Raw genomic sequence first — 22,917 nt, 5'->3', positions numbered from 1 at the left:
TGACCAGGCAGTCACAGTGGTATACACTGCTGCTATATGTCCACTGCTGCCGTATAATAATAATAATAATAACAACAATAAGTACCTTACAGTGTTGCTGTGTTGTGCTGCATCAGACCAGTGGTAGTGTCCTGGCCATCAGTCATTCCAGTGACCAGGCAGTCACAGTGGTATACACTGCTGCTATATGTCCACTGCTGCATCAGACCAGTGGTAGTGTCCTGGACATCAGTCATTCCAGTGACCAGGAAGTCACAGTGGTATGTGCTGCTGCTATATGTCCACTGCTGCCGTATTATAATAATAATAATAATAATAATAACAACAACAAGTCCCTTAGAGTGCTGCTGTGTTGTGCTGCATCAGACTAGTGGTAGTGTCCCGGCCATCAGCCATCAGTCATTCCTGTGCCCCATATTGTGTTATATAACTCCAAAAAAATAATGAAGAACAAACATTTGGATGATAAAACAGGGAAAGATCAAGAACCACTTCCTCCTACTGCTGAAGATGCTGCCACTAGCCATGACATAGACAATGAAATGCCATCAACGTCGTCTGCCAAGGCCGATGCCCAATGTGTTAGTAGAGGACATGTAAAATCCAAAAAGCCAAAGTTCAGTAAACAGACACGAAAAAATTAATTTAAATGGTCTTAGGAGAAACGTAAACTTGCCAATATGCCATTTACGACACGGAGTGGCAAAGGAACGGCTGAGGCCCTGGCCTATGTTCATGGCTAGTGGTTCAGCTTCACATGACGATGGAAGCCCTCATCCTCCCACTAGAAAAATTAAAAGAGTTAAGCTGAAAAAAGCACAGAAAAGAACTGTGCGTTCTGAGATGGTATCACAAATCACCAAGGAATCCCCAAGGAGAGTCCAAGTGTGTCGGCGGTTGCGATGCCTGACCTTCCCAACACTGGACGGGAAGAGGTGGCTCCTTCCACCATTTGCACGCCCCCTGCAAGTGCTGGAAGGAGCACCCACAGTCCAGTTTCTGATATTGAAATTGAAGATGTTACTGTTGAAGTACACCAGGATGAGGATATGGGTGTTGCTGGCACTGAGGAGGAAGTTGACAATGAGGATTCTGATGGTGATGTGGTTTGTTTAAGTTAGGCACCAGGGGAAACACCTGTTGTCCGTGGGATGAAGAAGCCCATTGTGATGCCTGGGCAAACTACCAAAAAGGCCACCTTTTCGTTGTGGAATTATTTCTCCACAAATCCGGACAACAGGTGTCAAGACATCTGTTGCCTCTGTCAATCTGTAATAAGTAGGGATAAGGATGTGAACCACCTAGGTACATCCTCCCTTATACATCACCTGCAGCGCATTCATCATAAGTCAGTGTCAAGTTGTGAAACTTTGGGTAAGAGCGTAAGCATTCCACTGACATCTAAATCCCTTCTTCCTCTTGTACCCAAGCTCCTGCAAGCCACACCACCAACTCCCTCATCATCAACTTCCTCCTCAGTCAGGAACATCAGTAGTTCTGCAGACCATGTCACTGTCAAGACTGAGGAGTCCTCTCCTAACTGGGATTCCTTGGGAGGATCCTTGAGTGGTACGCCTGCTGTTGCTGCAGCTGCTGTTGTTGCTGCTGGGAGTCGATCGTCATCCCAGAGGGGAAGTTGGAAGACCACTTGTACTACTTCCAGTAAGCAATTGACTGTCCAACAGTCCTTTGTGAGGAAGATCAAATATGACAGCAGTCATCCTGTTGCAAAGCGGATAACTGAGGCCTTCACACTTATGTTGGTGTTAGATGTGCGTCCAGTATCCGCCTTTAGTGCAGTGGGATTTAGACAATTGATGGAGGTATTGTGTCCCCGGTACCAAAACCCATCTAGGTTTCACTTCACTAGGCAGGCGATATCGAGAATGTACAAAGACGTCAGAAAAAGACTTAGCACTGTCCTACAAAATGCGGTTGTATCTAGTGTCCACTTAACCACGGACATGTAAAACAGGGCAGACTAAGGACTATATGACTGTGACAGCCCACTGGGTAGATGTATGGCCTCCCACAGCAACAACAGTAGCGGCAACAGTAGCAGCATCTCGCAAATGCCTACTCGTTCCTAGGCAGGCTTTGCTATGTTTCATAGCTTTCCATAAGAGGCACACAGCTAACAACCTCTTACGGAAACTGAGGGATATCATCGCAGAATGGCTTACCACAATTAGATTCTCCTGGGGATTTGTGATATTGGGCAATGCCACCAATATCGTGCGTGCATTACATCTGGGTAAATTCCAGCACGTCCCATGTTTTGCACATACAATTAATTTGGTGTTGCAGAATTTTTTAAAAAATTACAGTGGTGTACAGGAGATGCTGTTGGTGGCCAGAAAAATTGCGGGCCACTTTCGACATTCCGCCACCGCGTGCCGAAGACTGGAGCGCCAGCAAACACTCCTGAACCTTCCCTGCCATCATCTGAAGCAATAGGTGGTAACGAGGTGGAATTCAACACTCTATATGCATCAGAGGATGGAGGAGCAGGAAAAGGCCATTCAAGCCTGTACATCCACCTACGATATAGGCAAAGGAGGGGGAATGCATCTGACTCAAGTGCAGTGGAGAATGATTTCTGTCTTGTGTAAGGTTCTCTAACCCTTCGAACTTGCCACACGTGAAGTCAGTTCAGACACTGCCAGCCTGAGTCAGGTCCTTCCCCTCATCAGGCTTTTGCAGAAGCAGCTGGAGAAATTAAAGGAGGAGCTAAGACGGTGCGATTCCGCAAAGTATTTGGGACTTGTGGATGGAGCCCTTCATTCGCTTTGCCAGGATTCAAGGGTGGTCAATCTGTTGAAATCAGAGCACTACATTTTGGCCACCGTGCTCGATCCTAGGTTTAAAGCCTACATTGTATCTCTCTTTCCAGCAGACACAAGTGTGCAGAGGTGCAAAGACCTGCTGGTGAGTAAATTGTCAACTCAAGCAGAACGTGACCCGTCAACAGCTCCTCCTTCAATTTCTCCCACCACTGGGGCTGCAAGGAAAAGGATAAGATTTCCTAGCCCACCCACTGGCGGTGATGCAGGGCAGTCAGGAGCGAGTGTTGACATCTGGTCCAGACTGAAGGACCTGCCAACGATTACTGACATGTCTACTATCACTGCATATGATTCTGTCACCATTGAAAGAATAGTGGAGGATTATGAGTGACAGCATCCACGTAGGTATGTCAGAAAGTCCGTATGTATACTGGCAGGAAAAAGAGGCAATTTGGATGCCCTTGCACAAACTGGCTTTATTTTACCTAAATTGCCCCCCCTCCAGTGTGTACTCTGAAAGAGTGTTTAGTGCAGCCGGTAACCTTGTCAGCGATCGGCGTAGGAGGTTACTTCCACAAAATGTGGAGAAGATGATGTTAATCAAAATAAATTATAAATTCCTCCGGGAAGACCTTTACCAGCAATTGCCTCCAGAAAGTACAGAGGGACTTGTGATGGTGGATTCCAGTGGGGACAAATTAATACTCTGTGAGGAGGAAGATGTACACAGTGAAAGGGGTGAGGAATCAGAAGATGAGGATGAGGTTGACATCTTGCCTCTGTAGAGCCAGTTTGTGCAAGGAGAGATTGAGTGCTTCTTTTTTTGGTGGGGGCCCAAACAAACCAGTCATTTCAGCCACAGCCGTGTTGCAGACCCTGTCGCTGAAATGATTGGTTTGTTAAAGTGTGCATTTCCTGTTTATACAACATAAGGGTGGGTGGGAGGGCCCCAGGACATTTCCATCTTGCACCTCTTTTTCTTATCATCATGTGCTGTTTGGGGACTATTTTTTTAAACTGCCATCCTGTCTGACACTTCTGTATATGTCCAGTTGTACTGCCATTTAATTCCAGTGATTTGGACGTATAATTCCAGTGATTTGGATGTATAATCCCAGTGATTTTGCCATTTAATTCCAGTGATTTTGACGTATAATGCCAGTGATTTGGACGTATAATTCTAGTGGGAATTGTTTGTGTCGCTTGGCTTAGTCATACAGCTACCTCATTGCACCTTTTCCACATCTTTGCATGAGGTGCTGTTTGGGGCCTAGTTTTTGAAAAGTGCCATCCTGTCTGACACTGCCGTATGAGTCCAGGGGTACTGCTGTATTAGTCCTAGGTACTGCCGTATAAGTCCACCAATTGCAGAATTTTTTTAAAATGACAAGGGCGTGCTGGAGATGCTGTCAGTGGACCGAACATTTGTGGCCCACTCTTGACATTCAGCCACTGCGTGACACTATTAGATGGGCCAGGTGCTTGTGTCGCTTAGCTTAGTCATACAGAAAACTCGGTGCACCTTTTTTTCTTCTTTGCATCATGTGCTGTTTGGGGCCTTTTTTTGATATCTGCCCTCCTGTCTGCCACTGCAGTGCCACTCCTAGATGGGCCAATTGTTTGTGTCGCTTGGCTTAGTCATACAGCTATCTTTTTTTTTTTTTTATTAGGCAGATGAGATACAATACAGGAAATTATGGTAACAGTATGCAAAAGAATTCTTGCAGAATCAACAAATTACAATGAACACCCCAGTAGGGGAAATCAAGAACCTATAAGAGAAGATTCCTGTAAACATGCACATTTATAAACCAAAAATCAGTCTCATCAATTTTTAATATAATGTGAAATAGTATAGAAACAGAGAAAAATCAGGGGGGAGGGAAAAGAGAAAGGGAGGATAGGAACCTAGTCTAAAAGGTGAAGGGGAAGAGAGAAGAACAGTAAGATATAGTATACAGAGATGGGGGGATAACTCGGACGGCCCTGTCCTTTGGGAAATGAGCCGGAAAAACATTGTGTGGTATCGCAGACCATTTATAGAGTGTGGGAGAGCAGAGGTCATTTAATGGAAAGGTGGAGAGGTCTTGAAAAAGGACATCCAGGGTTCCCAGATCCTAAGAAAGGCCCCAGAAGAGCCCTTTAAGATGCTGGTAATATGTTCCATGGTATAGATGTGCCATATCTTCCCTACAATTTCTCCCAGAGTAGGAACCTCTTTGGATTTCCAGGACGATGCTATGGCACACCTAGCTGCTAGAACCATATGGGTGAATAGTTTAGTCTGACATCGAGAAGCCCCAGGCAACAACACGGAAAGAAGGAAATGCTTGGGGCACAGGGGTATATGAACCCCTAGGATCGAGTTCACTAGGGACCCAATTTCCCTCCAAAGGGGAAGTAGTTCAGGGCACTCCCACCAAATATGCAGGAACGTTCCATCCATTGTCTTACATCTCCAACATAACGGCGATAACTCTGGGTACATTTTAGCAAGTCGAGTGGGAATGTAATACCATCTGTAAAAGAGCTTATACGCATTTTCCTTTGCTCGAACACAAATGGAGCTAGACACTAGGCTAGAGTAGATATCAGACCATTCATCACAATCTAACATTTCCCCAAAGTCTAATTCCCATGCCCTTTCATGAGGTTCCTTATCTGATTGTGAGGGGGGCACCAGTGATCTATGGATAGTGGAAATAAGTCCTCTAGTCGAGTCCTTACGCATTGCAAGATCTTCTAAGGTGGTCAGCGATCTGTGATTAAGTTGTGTAAGAAGCGTGGAGTGGAAGTGTCGGATCTGCAAGTATTGGAAGAAGAGTTTGTGAGATAAAGCAAATTTGGATTGGAGATCTAAGAAGGATGGGAACAGGAAATCTGTTGTTAGGTCATTCAGTAGTCTTGCCAGTGACGTGCGGTGGGGTGAGGCAGGTGAGGCAGAGCCCTTCCTGTCATACTAACGTTTGTGCCAGAGTTTTTACTGTATAAATGTTAGGGTCTCCTGCCCTGTGCTGCCACGTCGTCATGGCAACCGGGAGACAAGTGCTAGCGGAGTGACCTGAGCGCAGCTGATACTCCGGTTCGGGTCTTTTGCTGTGCAGTGGTTATAGGCTCTGTGCATGGCAGGGGATCCGGTGCTGGTTTTTGTGCTCACAGTCTGTGAGGTCTGAGTGGGGCGTGGACAGCACCTGCTTTATAAGGCCTCTTCTCAGGGTAAGCAGATGCTGCTGAATCTTTGTTGGTTAGTCAGTTTCTGAAAGTTAGCCAGTACTGTGTAGCTTTGTATTTGTTTGTTGCTTACTGCAAATAGGCCTGGGGATTTGGTATTACACTCTGCCAATCCAGACCTAGCAGTAAGACTGGAGTCAGTTGTTTAGCTTGCTGGGGTTCTGTTACTACTCTGTGAACTTAGCAAGTTTGCGGCTGTATTCTGAGACTTGCCTGTCTAATCCTGTCTCACTGTGCTAGGTGTCAGGGGTCAGTTTAGTGGCAGTAAGCTGAACCTGTGCACTGCAAGTGAGAATTAGGATTGTGGAGACTCTCCTTGTGTCTATCATTCCATCTCTGACCAAGGAGTTTACTGCCACACCCGTTGGTAACCCTTTAGGGTTTTGCTGTTGCCCTTAGCAACAGCATTTCGGGTTCTCTACGTATTAAAACACAACATCTTGCTTTTCCCATCTGAGCAGTTCTAATACAAGGGAGATACCCAGTTCCTTAGCCTCTGGGCTTCTCTGTTCACTTTGTGTGTATTTTGTTAACCTATCACCTTCTGTGTACGTTATGTCATATTCCCCAGTCTGTCTGTAAGTCCATTTGTTTTGCATAACAGTTCAAACACCAGTACATTCCTGCAGGCACTGGAGTGCATAACAGTCCTGACACCAGTACTTTCCTGCAGGCACTGGTGTGCATAACAATAAAATATATGAAAAATACAAAGAATATGTTTGAAATATCTTTTTTGCATTATTCTAATCATTTTTATAACCGAAACTGTGGAGTAAAAAGTCTATGGCAGGTGAGGCTGTGCCTCATCTATCTGTCTTTTCATCACATTTCTAATCAAAACTCACAAAATTTTCAGGAGTTTATACTGCTGCACATGTGTATAATGCCCCCATGTACCCTTTGGCTCATATATTGCGTGTAAATGTGGCTCTGGTGCTAGCCAGTGCCTCCTGAGCTATTTAGCTCACCGCACGTCCCTGAGTCTTACCCCACCCTCCCGCCAAGAAAGCATTTGGATAATGGCCTGGCTGAAACAAAGCGTTATCGAATTATGGAACCAAAGGGCTAGGGAGCGGAGCCGAGTGGTACATATTTACGATTAGCAGAGTCCCAGATGTCTAAGGAATGGGAGACTACCGGATGGGATTTAGTCGAGCGAGTGCGTGCTAAACAGGGGAGCCATAATAAGGAAGAAATATAATTCAAGTTGACGGAGTCAGTTTCTATTGAGACCCACACCCTCTCAGTTTTCGGAGCATTCCATTGGATACATTGTGCTAATTTGGCAGCTATATAGTAGGCCTTAAAGTCCGGGACCCCTAGGCTGCCTTCCGAGGAATGTTTTTGTAATGTTACACATTTCACTCTAGGCTTCTTTTTGGACCAGAAAAAATTGTGACGTGGCGTGTTGGAAGTTTTTGAAACGTATGGAGGCACCTGAACAGGAAGTGTTTGGAACAAATAGAGGAGTTTGGGCAATAAGTTCATTTTAACAGCATTGATACGGCCGATCCAAGAGATATATCGGCTTCCCCAATTTTCAAGGTCTCTTTGAAGTTGGGTTAGTAATTTGGGGTAATTGGCCTGAAAAAGATGATAATAATTTTGGTTATAGCAACTCCCAAGTATGTGAGCTGCCTCGTGTTCCAACGAAAATTAAACCTACTTGTCAGGCTATCTTTCGCACTTTGCGTGATATAAAAATCTAAAACCTGAGTCTTATCAGTATTAATTTTATAACCAGAGTGTACTCCAAACTCCTCTATTTCTCGAAAAAGATGGGGCAGAGAGTGTATAGGATTGGAGATAGTGAGTAGAACTTCGTCTGCGTACAGTGCAATTTTGTGTTCGACAGCACCTACCTTTACTCCTTTAATATATGGGTTGGCACGGATCCGTGCAGCGAGGGGTTCTATAGAGAGGGCGAATATTAAAGGGGAGAGCGGACAACCCTGTCGCATGCCATTAGCAATTTGGAAAGACAGAGACATCACTCCATTGGCAAGTACAGCTGCCCTGGGGTTACTATATAATGCAGATACTCCTTGGAAGAAGCGGCCTGTAATACCCGCATGTTGAAGCATGTGAAACATAAAAGGCCATTGAATCCAATCAAACGCCTTTTCGGCATCTAAACCCAGGACCAGAGCCGGTATCTTTCATCTATGTATTTCATGAATCAAATCAACTGTCCTGCACGTGTTATCAAGAGCTTGATGTCCAGGTATGAAACCGACCTGGTCCGGGTGAATCAATTTAGGGAGAATGGGCCCCAGCCTATTAGCCAATAGTTTCGCATAGATCTTGATATCAACATTTAAAAGTGATATGGGTGTATAATTAGTGACTAGCTCTGGGTCCCGATCCAGTTTTGGAATAACAACTATACTTGCCAAGGAAGTCATAACATCAATAGATGCACCATTTAATATGTTGTTAAAAAACCGTTTAAGAAGTCATACAGCTATCTTATTGCACCTCTTCTACATCTTTGCATGATGTGCTGTTTGGGGCCTAGTTTTTGAAAAGTGCCATCCTGTCTGACACTGCAGTGCCACTCCTAGATGGGCCAGGTGTTTGTGCGGCACACTTGTGCCGCTTAGCTTGGCCATCCAGCTACCTCATTGCACCTCTTTTTCTTCTTTGCATCATGTGCTGTTTGGAAACTAGTTTTTGAATAGTGCGATCTTGTCTGCAACTGCAGTGCCACTCCTAGATGGGCCAGGTGTTTGTGCCGCACACTTGTGTCATCTAGCTTAGTCATACAGCCACCTCGGTGCAACTTTTAGGCCTAAAAACAATATTGTGAGGTGTGAGGTGTTTAGAATAAACTGGAAATGAGTGGAAATGAATGTCATTGAGGTTAATAACACTGTAGGAGCAAAATTACCCCCAAATTCTATGATTTTAGCTGTTTTTATGTTTTTTTCAAAAATCATCCAGATCCAAAAGCAAAACCAAAACACGAAAGGGTGGTTTTGGCAAAACCAAGCCAAAACCAAAACATGAAAGTGGAATTAGAACCAAAACCAAAACACAAAACACGAAAAGTACCAGCCGCACATCTCTACTGTGTATACACTTGCGTCCAAAAGGAGAGATCTGTGCAACCCAGAATTAGCACCTAAATGGGCAATTCCCTATAAGCTTTTTGGGCCAATGCCTTTATTATTGGAGGCTTGCATCAGAGAACTGAATTCTTCCCACACGTGGTAAAGTATTTTCTTCTTCAGGGTTCATAGTCTCCACAGGAAACATCGGGTTGTAGGCCGTGGAGAGGACCCGGACACCAGACAGTTAAAGCTTTTCGACTTCCCAGAATGCTTTGGTCCTCTCTCCTTATACCCCGTTCCTAGCTCAGGGACTTCAGTTTTACTCTGGTACCGGCAGGAGCTGGATGCACCATTAGCCCCAAGCTTATTTTAATGGTTTATTGTTATTTCTATTTTTTATTACTACAGAGTAGCAGCGCTGTCCCATGGACGCCAGCACTGCTACTCCTACAAACCCCCACCGCTGCCGCAACACCAGTGAGCGGTCTGGTGATTTCGGCAGGCGCCGGGCAGCTGACAGCTAGCAAGGCTCCCGGGGCTCCAGAGACTGCACTGGACATCAGGGGTAAAGGGTGGGCGGGTCTCCGTTTGCAGGGACCGTGTTTTTAAGGGCTGTCTCTGTTCCAGTTGCAGAGGAGGACCAGAGGCGCTGATGTGGGCGCCGGTCCATTCGTGACCCCACTAATCCACCGGGGCAACATTTACACTGGCGCTGGGCGCAGGATCCCGACAGGTGGTCTCATGATTGCCTCCCGCAGCCTGCTCCTAATATATGCTCCCTATGAAGGCCCCCTGGGTGGATGTACTGTCACACTCAGCACAAAAGTTAGCACAGGCCTCCGCAGCATTCTAGCAGATGTTGCAAACTGAAAAGTCTGCAGTTACTAAGCCGCAGAGGGATACTATAGAATCCTCACAGTCGACGCAGTTGTCAGACTCTGAGCAATCATCTGGGGAACCAGATCAGACAGACGCTTTTCTCCTTGACCCCCCCTCATCTGAGGAGGAGCGTCATTCTACAATAGATGTACCTGCCCTAGTAAGGGTGGTTAAGTATATACTGGAAAGAGAGGAGGAACAGCCAGCTCATAAATCAAAAGTGCCGGTCTTTATGCACCCTAAAGTAGTGCAAACTGAATTCCCTCAGTGAGAGCAGCTTACGGAACTTATGCAAGAAGCATGGGCTACACCTAGCAAGAAATTTCAGATACCAAAACTAATTACCTTAAGCACATCCAACTGTGGATTCCCATGTGGCACGCCTTGTGCGTAGCTCCACGTTAATCATACCATCAGCGTCATCATTGAAAGATGCCACAGATAGGAAAGTGGAAACTTGGCTTAAATCTATAGAGTCTTTTTCAGGAGCAGTCACTAGACCAGCTATGGCCTTGGCCTGGGTAGCAAAGGCAAATGAGAGTTAGGCGGATTCTCTGGAAGACAGCATGCCTTCTGATGCTAATAAGGTACAATTGTCTCACATTGCCAATATTAGAGAGGCGGCCTCTTACCTAGGAGAAGTGGCTTTAGACATGGGTCTGCTAATATCTAAGGTCTCAGCTACCTCTGTGACTGCATGGCGAATGATCTGGTTGTGATCATGGAAAGCAGATAGTGATTCTAAAAAGGCCCTTCAAGCCTTACCATTTACAGGTGACATCCTGTTTGGTAAGAAATTGGATGAAATCGTGGCGACACTTGCAGCCTCTAAGACTGCATTTCTACCTTCGACAAATACCCCAAGGTCGAAAACCTACCTATACCTGGTCCTTTCATCCTCAAGGAAAAGTTAAAGGACAACCATTTCCACACCACACAACCTCAAACAGGTCTTCCAAACCTGTTCAAAAAAGGCATGGGCTCCCAGATACCCAGCAGGCAAACACACTGACAATCCCACCGCCTGATGGGGTAGGCCCCCTCCTGGGAGACCCAGGGTTGTAGGCTGACTTCTTCATTATGCAAGCACCTGGTGTCATACCACCACAGATGCCCAGGTTCAGTAAGTAGTCTCCCACGGGTATGCTCTAACATTCCTGCAGCAGACCCCTTATCAATTCTTTTGCACAGGTCCTCTAAAGGATCTAGCCAGGGCCCTGGCACTTCAAAAAGCTATCCTGTCTCTTCTTAGTTCAGAAGCCCAATGGGTCTCATCGTCCTATTTTAAATCTAAGTCTCTGAACAAGTTTATCCGGGTGCCCAGGTTTCATATGGAAACCCTCCATTCCATAGTGCTAGCTCTGGAACCAGGGGATTTTATGGCGTCATTGGATATCCAGGATGCATACCTATATGTGCCTATTACATCTCATCATCGGTTTCTCAGATTTGCTGTCCTACAAAAGCATCACCAATTCCAAGCATCACCGTTTGGCCTATCCACGGCTCCCCAGGTCTTCACCAAAATAATGGTTGTCATGGTGGCCCAGCTCCATCTCCTGGGAGTCAGAATCTTATCTTATCTGGACCATTTGCTCATCCTGGCACAATCCCCAGAGATCCTCCATCTACATCTTCAGATGACCATAGCATTTCTACAACTGAAAAAAATCCTACCTGATGCCTTCCCAACAAATGCTACATCTAGGGGTCCTGTTGAAGTCACAGCTGCAAAGAATCTTTCTGTCAGCATACAACAAGATTTCTGCACTACAAATGCAAGTATGCAAACTTCTTTACAACCGCTGAGTCTCCATTCACTCAGCGATGCAGGTCCTGGGGTCCATTGTGTCTACCTTCGATATGGTGGAATACGTCTCATTCCACTCCAGACTTCTTCAACAATTAATCCTTTCCAGATGGAACGGAAAACATGAGCTTATCAGGGCTCAGTTCATGGTCCTCTCTCTGGTGGTTCACCTATCCAATGCCTGGTGGTTTCAGAAGTCGCACCTTAACAAGGGTCATCCCTTCTGCATATTGGACTGGTTGCTACTGACTACAGACACCAGTCTCTGAGGTTGGGGCACATTAACAGGCCAACAGGGTCGTTGGACTCCCACAGAGAATCTATTGCCAATCAACGTCCTGGAATTGCGAGCGATCAACCGGGTCTCAGGGTAGCAAAGAACAGTCTTCTGGGCAGACCTGTTCAGGTCCAGTCCGACAACACCACTGCAGTGGCCTACCTCAACCACCAGGGAAGAACTTGCTGTCCGATGGCAATGCAAGAGGTGGATCATATCCTACGGTGGGTCAAGCGCCATCTCCCGGCAATCTCATTGGTGTTCATTCCAGGAAACCTAAATTGGGACGTGGACTTTCTCAGCCATCACACCGTACATTCAGGAGAGTGGGCCTTACACCTTCAGGTATTCCAACTACTAGTAGACAAATGGGGCCTTCCAGAGGTGGACCTCATGACCTCCTGTCACAACAAGCTTCCTGTGTAATGCTCCCAAAAAAGAGACCTCGAAGCAGCCTTCGTGGGCACTCTGTCAGTGAAGTGGTGGTTCAGTCTGGGGTAACTGTTCCCTCCAGTTGCTTTTCTGCTGAGGGTCCTTCGAAAGTTCAAACAGGAGGGGGGAACAGTCATATTAATAGCCCTAGCATGGCACAGGCACCATTGGTTCACAGACCTTCACAGTCTCTCCATGGACAACCTTCTGCCACTTCCTCTGTGGCCAGATCTGTTGTCTCAAGGTCCTTGTCTACACTGGGACTTAGCGCGACTGTCTTTGATGGCATGGCTCTTGAGTCATCCCTTTTAAGATCAAAGGGTTTCTCTCGTCAAGTGATTCAGACCATGCTTAAAGCACAAAAACCAGCTTTGGCACGAATTTACTATAGGGTGTAGCACACTTATTTCCAGTGGTGTGCCTCTATAGATTATGACACTCATCTTCCATTTTCTCAGATCCTTGCTTTCCTACAAGCGGGACTGGATCTCGGGCTACAACTGGCATTGCTTAAAGTGCATGTCTCAGCTTTATCAGTATGGTTTCAAAGAATGATTGCCTTGCTCCTTGATGTTCTCACCTTTCTACATGTAGTATTTAGGATTGAACCTCCATGGGATTTATTTATAGTCCTCTAGGCACTACAGGAATCCCCATATGAACCTCTGGACAGAGTAGACCTTAACTGGTTAACTGCAAAGACACTCTTTCTTCTGGTTATTGCGTTTGCCAGAAGGGTGTCAGATTTAGGGGCTCTCTCCTGAAGATCCACTTTTCTGATCTTTCATCAGGATAGGGCTGTTTTTAGAAGCAGGCCAGATTACCTCCCCAAGGTGGTCTCCAGTTTTCACATAAATGAAGAAATAGTAGTGCCTTCCACTATGCAGATCTTTCATCACACGAGGCCTCGCTGGATGTAATTAGTTGTCTCAATATTTCTGTGGACCGAACGACTTTGATTAGAAAGACAGATTCTCTATTTATCCTCTATGAATTCCACAAGAGGGGCTGGCCAGCTAACATACAGACTCTGGCCAGATAGATTCGTACACCAATGTTACATGCCTACCTACAAGCAGACCTTTCTGTTCCAGAGACCGACTCTGCTCATTATACTAGCTCTGTAGGTCCGTCGTGGATAGTTTGCCATGGGGGGAGGGGCGGCTGCCAAACAACTCTGCAAGATGGCCACATGGTCCTCTGTCCACACATTTCCTAAGGTTCTTGTCTTTGACACATTTGCTTCTCAGGATGCTTCATTTGGATGTCAGATACTTCTTCTCTCTGCTCAGGAGCATACCCTCCGTTAAATAACTGCTGTAGGACATCCCCGATGTTCCCTGTGGAGACTATGTACCCTGAAGAAGAAAATAATAGTTATGGTAAAACTCACCCTTGTTAACTCTTTTTCTTTGAGGTCCATAGGATCCACAGGGCGCCCACCCTCACGCACCTGGCTTCAATGGGTTTCCTTCTCTAATATGTAAAAATGTGTTTCTTGTATGTTCCTGTCTTGCTTCTCTCGCTGCTCCTGCTCCTGCCTTGGGCTTGCTAACAAAGATGAAATTCCTGAGCTAGGGGCGGGGTCTAGGGAGAGAGGACCCGAGCATTCTGGGAAGTCAAAAGCTTAACTGTCTGGTGCCTGGGTCCTCTCCATGACCTACACCCCGAAGTTCCTTGTGGATCCTATGGACCTCGAAGAAAAATAGTTAACAAGGGTAAGTTTTACCATAACTCTTATTTTATCATTTGTTAATGTCTTACATGTTTGCAAAGGAAAAGCTCTGGAATGAGATATATAATACTTACCACTAACAAGGGAGTAGTTAATAGGGATATTGATTCCGTAATCTCCATCCACAGCATATAAAGGGGAAGGCAGTAAATCTAAAGGCTCTGTCTAAAATAAATATAAGATAGAATTGTGAGCATTCATAGCATTTAAGTAGGTAGGATTAAAACATTAATAAGTTACCAGCAAATGCAAAGATATTTTATTTATCCTGTGTAATTTTTATATGGTTGATAGTTAAATATGTAGTGGGCAGGTGGGGATTTCTGATATGAAAAGTTGCTGTCACGAAAAAAGAAATTCTTAAATAAACCTGAAACAAAGCAGACTAAGGGGTATATTTACTAAAGTGCAGGTTTATAAAAGTGGAGATGCAGCCCAAAGCAAGCAATCACGTTCTAGCTATTATCTTCTAAATGATGCTAGATAAATGATAAGCAGAATCTGATTGGTTGTTACTGGCAACATCTTCAATTCTATAAACCTGCACTTAAGTATATATACCCCTATGAATGAGTAATTTGTAATTTGTTAATCCTTCATTACTCTTTCTGTGCACAGAGGAGTATCTCCCTATGTGGCCTACCTATATCATCTACACAGTGGCACCAAGAGGGGTGGGGGGCAGGTACAAATTACCTGGTCACAGGCTGCTGGAGGGGCCCAGGGAGGGGGTGGGGCATTCCCGCTCCAACCCCCATTATACCTGTAGCGTGACCGGCGCCGTCATCTTCCCGGTGATCTCTTTGGGTAGAGGGTGCCGTATATAGAAAGCAAAGACTCTGGCACTGTGCCAGGGTCTTTGCTCTCTAGTGGCCAGCATCATCATCCCAAATATTACTGGGAGGATGGTGCTGGTCAGGGAGGAGGGACCCACTTCCTGTTCTAGTAAGGTAGGAAGCGGGTGCCCTCCCCCGCGCCCTCCCTGCCCCCCTGTGTTAAAATTGCTCCCCACTCTGGAGCGTGCAATTCTGTTTTTGTTACTGGGGCATCGGCTTACCCCCTTTTTAAACATACGACATCCCTTTACTGGGACCCGGCATGGCTCTCTACGGCCCTGCACCTATACAGTATACAGTACATCTCAACTGTACAATATCAAGCTTCATAATCCCATTGCCCATAACTCCATGTTAATGGGGGTCTCTACGCACGAACATAAACTTATATCTGCTGTCATAATATTCATTCTAGCACCCTGCACCTGTCACAACCCGTGCAGTTCCTCTTTCCTATGTGGGGTGTCACTGGGGTGTCCCTCCCTGCTCTGGTGTTTTTAGCACAGTCTGGTCTGTATGTCAGTGATACAGACCAGAATGTGCTAGAAGCACCAAAGCAGAGAGTGACACCTCAGAGACACCCCTGGCAGGAAAGAGTAACTGCTTGGTTTATGATAGGTGCAGGGTGCTAGAATGAACACTACGTTGTTTATACTCTATCCCCAGGTTTAATCAGTAGAAAGTTTAGTGCTGACCAAATGTCCTTTTGCCTTGTTGCACCCCTGATAATGTTATAACTTAGTTATACAAACACTCACTGCTTGTTCAGTTCGGTTGACACTGCTTCTATAGCCAGTGCTTATGCAGATTTTTGGTTGAGTCGGTATGCAGGGTTGAAAGAAGGGCAGTTTATCATCTACATCATTGATCACAACTGTTATGGCGGCTGTAGCTGTGTGGCTGGGAGAATCTCCAGCATTCGCAGTATCCTAAAATACAAAATACAACACTCATAAAATGCATACATCCAATCAAAAGAAATCATCTATTTTATTATTTGCATTCAGAATGGTAAAAAAATTTTAAGGGAGTATTTATTTTAAAAAAATGGATCTTATTTATCAACTATGGCAATGAGCATTCAGTTGTGCTTTGAACTATACCTGCATCTCTCCACCAGAGCATCATTCATTTATATATGAGAATATATTTTTCTTCCCACTACCTATAATTAGTGGAGCGAGATTTATAAAACGATAGCAACCAGATTTTACCTATCATTTATCTAGTATTAATATACCCCTCACTATATCCACACAGTGTTTGCTCACACTACATACAAAATAGCTATGAGAAATGTTCCTGTAGAACAGGCATGTCCAAACTGCGGCCCTCCAGCTGTTGTAAAACTACATATCCCAGCATGCCCAAACACAGTTTTGCTGCCAGAGAATGCTAAAGCTGTGTCAGGGCATGTTGGGATGTGCAGTTTCTCCACAGCTGGAGGGCCACAGTTTGGACATGCCTGCTGTAGAAGGAAATGGAAAGTAGACCACAAGTAGCTAAAGAAACAGTAAATCACTGGACTTGTTTGATTTGGATACCTGTTATGAGGGAACAAAATGGTTGTCGAGAAGCCAAGTTTATAATGTTTTTTATGTATGTGTCAGGCTAGATGGTACAAAAGAATGTGTTTACAAGAGTCAAGAGAATATCCCCTTTGTCCCATATTTTGATAATACAGCTACATAATCTAATATTATCTGCCTTTGTTTATGGTAGCAAGATATCTAATATTGTAGCAATAGATTTGTTAAAAGTGATGCCATCAGTATGTTCTCATGGCTATTTTGTACATTGCCAAGTCAAGAGAAAAATCTAGAAACCAGCGGCTTATTCTTTATTAATAATAATAATTTAGGCAATGTTGCCCCCTGCTGCTTATATAAGTAGAGCACAAATATATGATAGTTACACCCCCCATACCATTTACTTAGGGTATAAAAGGGGCTTGCAAGACTATACATGCAGCCTTGTAGAGGGAGCGTGTGCAACGTGGTCCCTTATCAGCCTTACAGAGGAAGCTTCAACAGTGTCCCTCATCAACTCCTGCTCATTATACTGGCAAAAAAAGCCTGGAGTATTTGAGCATCATGGAAGGATCATCAATAGCATGTCCCCCACCTGAAAGTTCCAGCCCGCTGTATGGGGAGTCTCCCAGAGGTTTTGCTTTGACATTTACCATAAACTAGAGATGTGCGGAGGGCACTTTTCATGTTTTGTGTTTTGGTTTTGGTTCTAATTCCCCACTCATGTTTTGGTTTTGGAATGGTTTTGCCAAAACCACCCTTTCACGTTTTGGTTTTGGTTTTGGATCTGGTTGATTTAAAAAAAATATATATAAATGTCTAAAATAACAGAATTTGGTGGTGATTTTGATCCTACAGTATTATTAACCTCAATAACATTCATTTCCACTCATTTCCAGTCTATTCTGAACACCTCACAATATTGTTTTTAGACCAAAAGGTTGCACGTATGACTAAGCTAAGTGACACAAGTGTGCGGCACAAACACCTGGCCCATCTAGGAGTGGCCAGGGGAAAGAGAAAAAAGGCTGTACTATTGGTGCACAAAGAGAGGAGTGAACTAATTATCACTTCTCCTTAAATTTAACTTTTATTTTTATTATTATCTTAAAAATAATGTCTTTTTTGTGTTACAGGTTGAGGCGAAACATAGAGGTTAAAAATTATTAACATAGACAAAACATACAAAAGTGCAATGAAATTTAAAGAATGTGAATAAAGATTAAAAATGTGTGTCAGCGTGTTTTATTCTAATGTCCAGACAGTATGATATTTATCATATGTTGAGCCAGTCAGTGGCGCACCCAGGGAGGGTTTCCGAGCACCCAGAAACCCCTCTCCACTAAAAAAAAAATTTTTTTTTTTTTTTTTTAGCTGCATGAGTATTATTAATGGCTGCCTAGCGTCCTCTGCAGCCTGCTGTCTTCCTGGTGGTACTTGTAAGTGCTTAATAAAAGTTTACTTTATTTTAATTATAGTACATACAGGGCCGGTGCTAGGGTGTTCGGCGCCCTCCTGCAAACTATCAATTTTGCGCCTTTCTACAAATACCGATCTCATCCTCAGAGTTGTAAGTAGACATTTTGGTGCCCCCCCACCCCCAAGATCTATAACATGGACAGTCCGTGTCTCCATTATAAAAAAATACGCCACACAGTAGTATAACTTATACACACCAGGTAGAGCCCCTTATATACATTACGCCAGGTAGAGTCCCCTTTTACACATTGCACCAGGTAGAGCCAGTCACACCTTAATCCAGGTAGAGCACCCTTCACACATTGCGCCAGGTAGAGCCAGTCACACATTATTCCAGGTAGAGCACCTTTTTACAAATTGCGCCAGGTAGAGACAGTCACTCATTATTCCAGGTAGAGCCAGTCACACATTATTCCAGGAAGAGCACCCTTTTGCACATTGCGCCAGGTAGAGCCAGTCACATATTATTCCAGGTACAGCACCTTTTTACACGTTGCGCCAGGTAGAGCCAGTCACACATTATTCCAGGTAGAGTACCTTTTTATACATTGTGCCAGGTAGAGCCAGTCACACATTATTCCAGGTAGAGCACCATTTTATACATTGTGCCAGGTAGAGCCAGTCACACATTATTCCAGGTAGAGCACCTTTTTATACATTGCACCAGGTAGAGCCAGTCACACATTATTCCAGGTAGAGCACCTTTTTATACATTGCACCAGGTAGAGCCAGTCACACATTATTCCAGGTAGAGCACCTTTTTATACATTGCGCCAGGTAGAGCCAGTCACACATTATTCCAGGTAGAGCACCATTTTATACATTGTGCCAGGTAGAGACAGTCACACATTATTCCAGGTAGAGCACCATTTTATACATTGTGCCAGGTAGAGACAGTCACACATTATTCCAGGTAGAGCACCCTTTTGCACATTGCGCCAGGTAGAGCCAGTCACATATTATTCCAGGTAGAGCACCTTTTTACACGTTGCGCCAGGTAGAGCCAGTCACACATTATTCCAGGTAGAGCACCTTTTTATACATTGCGCCAGGTAGAGCCAGTCACACATTATTCCAGGTAGAGCACCTTTTTATACATTGCACCAGGTAGAGACAGTCACACATTATTCCAGGTAGAGCACCTTTTTATACATTGCGCCAGGTAGAGCCAGTCACACATTATTCCAGGTAGAGCACCTTTTTATACATTGCGCCAGGTAGAGCCAGTCACACATTATTCCAGGTAGAGCACCTTTTTATACATTGCGCCAGGTAGAGCCAGTCACACATTATTCCAGGTAGAGCACCTTTTTATACATTGCGCCAGGTAGAGCCAGTCACACATTATTCCAGGTAGAGCACCTTTTTATACATTGCGCCAGGTAGAGCCAGTCACACATTATTCCAGGTAGAGCACCATTTTATACATTGCGCCAGGTAGAGACAGTCACACATTATTCCAGGTAGAGCACCATTTTATACATTGTGCCAGGTAGAGACAGTCACACATTATTCCAGGTAGAGCACCTTTTTATACATTGCGCCAGGTAGAGCCAGTCACACATTATTCCAGGTAGAGCACCCTTTTGCACATTGCGCCAGGTAGAGCCAGTCACATATTATTCCAGGTAGAGCACCTTTTTACACGTTGCGCCAGGTAGAGCCAGTCACACATTATTCCAGGTAGAGCACCTTTTTATACATTGCGCCAGGTAGAGCCAGTCACACATTATTCCAGGTAGAGCACCTTTTTATACATTGCGCCAGGTAGAGCCAGTCACACATTATTCCAGGTAGAGCACCTTTTTATACATTGCGCCAGGTAGAGCCAGTCACACATTATTCCAGGTAGAGCACCTTTTTATACATTGCGCCAGGTAGAGCCAGTCACACATTATTCCAGGTAGAGCACTGAAAGGGTTAAAGCTCGTCTCTGCTTCAATGTCATAGAATTGCTTGTGTTATAGAACTTAATGTTCCAGCACATTCCTTGCTACTGTCCTTGTCTCTTATCTTTTTTATACCGTGTGAACAACCTCCCTATTTGAAATACAAACTTGCCCATATATGCATATCCTTCCACTGCGGCAGTTCCTAGCCAATCATGTTATGTTAGCCCCTTTTTGTGTTCTGTCCAATTAGTTATTGACTTGGGATATACACGCCCTAAATCCTTTCTTTTATATACTTTTGTTAAACGAACAATAAACAGTGTGAATCTTTACTGCTTGTGTTGTGCATGTTCCTTGTGGCTAAAGGTTTACACTCACGGACGTCTGAGAGGCCATCACATCGAGGGTTAAAGAATATAGGGGCAATCCTTTCAAGTGGGGGCTCCGTCCGCGATTCAGTGATCGTCCCCGAATGGTAAGATAGAGAATTTATTGTCTGTCTTTGCCATACGGGATTGCGGTCATACACTGAAGCTGAATCCGTGTCAGTGTTCTGGGAACACGTGACCAAACATCTTTAATGTCTGGGACTTAAAGATACGTCTGAGAAGGGACCAGGGGTCCAAGCGCAATTCTCCAAAGACGTTAGTATCTGGGATACTTAAAATAGACCTGGGAGTCTATACATAACGTGACGTTAGTATCTGGGATACTTAAAATAGACCTGGGAGTCTATACGTAACGTAGAGAATACCTCGATTTGATCGTCTATATATTCTTGTATGTTTGTAGTGAGATAAGTTCTTATATTTGATCAGACGGCTGGTAAGTTTTCGTCTGCCAGATATCTTTACTCAAACACTTTTCCTGCTTCCTGTTTAAAACGCTGTATTTTTCTGACATCTTGTACGAATGGTAAGTATCGTACACGTCAAAAGATTTCATGTTCTCACTATACAGATAATATTGTGATATTGTCAATGACTAATTAACTGGTTAGCTGATGCATGTATAGTAGAGTGTTGTAAATTTTAGATATTTTCTTTTAAAGTTGTACTGTTGATTTATATTACTGTCTGACAATGGGCTCTAGTCAGAGTAAAAAAAACTACATATCCCCCGCCCCTCCCTGGTGAGACATGCAAGATGTATGTCGCCCGCAACTCTACCTCAGAGTATTACTTAGTTAACCCCTGGGTGGATAATTTAGCGGGATGGACAGAGAAAGCAGGACAGGACCCATTCCTACGGGAAGGCAGTAATTACCCTTTCTATATGGAGGATTAAAAATGTCAGTTCCCAACAGCACAGAAGCGAAGAAGTGAGAAACTGTAAGTCTTTGAAATCCCTCTCGCCTCCCCCTTGCATTCCAATGTATCCTGCGCTCGGAGACACAGATCTCTTGGCAGCAGTAACCCTTTCACACCAGATGGGATCGCCTCCAACTCCACTGCTGGAGGGTGCGTCCACTAGCTCTATCCCTAACGCACCAGTAGCCCAGAGTTTAGATAATAGTAAAACACTGTCCCAAGCCCACTATTACCCTCGATGGCTGTATATCTTATTTGCGCAAAGCTTGCAAAGGACGCAGCTATACACATATGAAGGAAGTCTTTAAAACCCGTGCTCCTTTGCCTGTGCTTTTTTGCCTGTCGCTGTAGCTTGTAAACAGAAACCTTCAGAGTCTGTTACTGAGTTTTGGAAAAGGTTTAAGGACTGCTGGACAGATGACGCTGGCTTACCTTTGCTTAACTCAGAAAGCTTACTCATTTCCACCTTCATTAACAACCTTCTACCTTCTGTCATAGTTTCTGTTAAGCAAAATGTCTCTTCCTGGACTTCTGATAGTACGATAGATTTTGAAAAAAAAACATCTGTATGAGAAAGAGGCTGCAGGGTGTTTTGATGTAAAGAAACCTGCGCCCACTCATAACTATCAGAACTCCGGACGCTTTGACAGACAGAACCAACCCCACAGTCAGGGAAGATTCCAAAGACCCCGCGCACTGACGGGGCCCGGAGGAGGGTATCCCAGCCTTTATTCAACTCACCCGTCATAGTAAAGATTCACCTCTGCTGCCACTTATTATAAATGGAAGTAAAATTCCCTTTTTAGTGGACAGCGGTGCAACAACCAGTGTTTTGTGTTCTGACCTATGCAGTATCCCCTCTCACCAGAAAAGATAGAAGGTCTCCGCCCCATGATACAGCAATTCTTACAACAGGGTATTCTCAGACATATTGTATCACCATACTGTACTCCTGTGAACCCTGTTGCCAAAGCTGATGGCAGTATAAGATTTGTACAGAATCTCAGAGCGATCAATCAGTTAATTGTCCCAATTGCACCAATTGTTCCAGATGTAAACTCACTCATTTCTGCAATCCCTGCAGATGCTGCGTTCTTCTCTGTAATTGATTTGAAGAATGCCTTTTTTCAGCATACCTGTAGATTCACAGACACAATTACTTTTTGCCTTTTCTTTTGAGGGTAAACAACTTACCTGGTGCAGATTATTGACGCACCTGTTGTCTCCAGGCCACATTGGGGCCCTGGCAACCTCACCATGGTTCAGTCCTGCTACAGTATGCAGATGATCTGCTGCTCTGTAGTCAAACTGAGGAGGCCTGCCGAGAGGATGGTGTTTCATTACTAAACTGGCTTTGTGAATGTGGACACAAGGTGTCCAAAATAAAAATGCAATGGTGTAAAAAGCATGTTGATTACTTAGGTTTTGTGCTCACTCAGGGAGAGAGGAAAGTCAGTCCACAACGCATACAGTCTGTATTGGGCCTGGTCACCCCAACTACCCAGAAGGAACTACTGTCCTTCCTGGGTATGGTAAATTACTGCAGACAGTGGATTTCTGATTGCTCTTATTATGATAACATTTTGAGACAAGCCACACTGAAGGACAAACCTAAAACTGTACAATGGTCACAAGAAATGTTAACTGCATATGAAAGTTTAAAAT

The 22,917-nt window shown here is 44.5% G+C and overlaps 1 protein-coding gene across 1 annotated transcript in view; it reads right to left on the bottom strand.

The window, feature by feature from the left end:
• The window catches only part of CDHR5 (cadherin related family member 5), a 209,022-nt gene that overhangs the window by 114,113 nt on the left and 71,992 nt on the right, over positions 1 to 22,917 (bottom strand). The window contains exons 6-11 of the mRNA XM_063944193.1: positions 15,801 to 15,971; positions 14,281 to 14,371; positions 13,747 to 13,829; positions 10,364 to 10,469; positions 7,883 to 8,079; positions 5,241 to 5,589 (exon numbers count right to left, since the gene is read on the bottom strand). Of these exons, the coding sequence (XP_063800263.1) occupies positions 5,241 to 5,589; positions 7,883 to 8,079; positions 10,364 to 10,469; positions 13,747 to 13,829; positions 14,281 to 14,371; positions 15,801 to 15,971 (997 nt within the window). The remainder of the gene's footprint in view (positions 1 to 5,240; positions 5,590 to 7,882; positions 8,080 to 10,363; positions 10,470 to 13,746; positions 13,830 to 14,280; positions 14,372 to 15,800; positions 15,972 to 22,917) is intronic.

The sequence above is a fragment of the Pseudophryne corroboree genome, chromosome 11 (assembly GCF_028390025.1).
Source record: "Pseudophryne corroboree isolate aPseCor3 chromosome 11, aPseCor3.hap2, whole genome shotgun sequence".
Taxonomy (NCBI): Eukaryota; Metazoa; Chordata; class Amphibia; order Anura; family Myobatrachidae; genus Pseudophryne; species Pseudophryne corroboree.
This window is presented reverse-complemented; position numbering and strand designations above follow the sequence as displayed.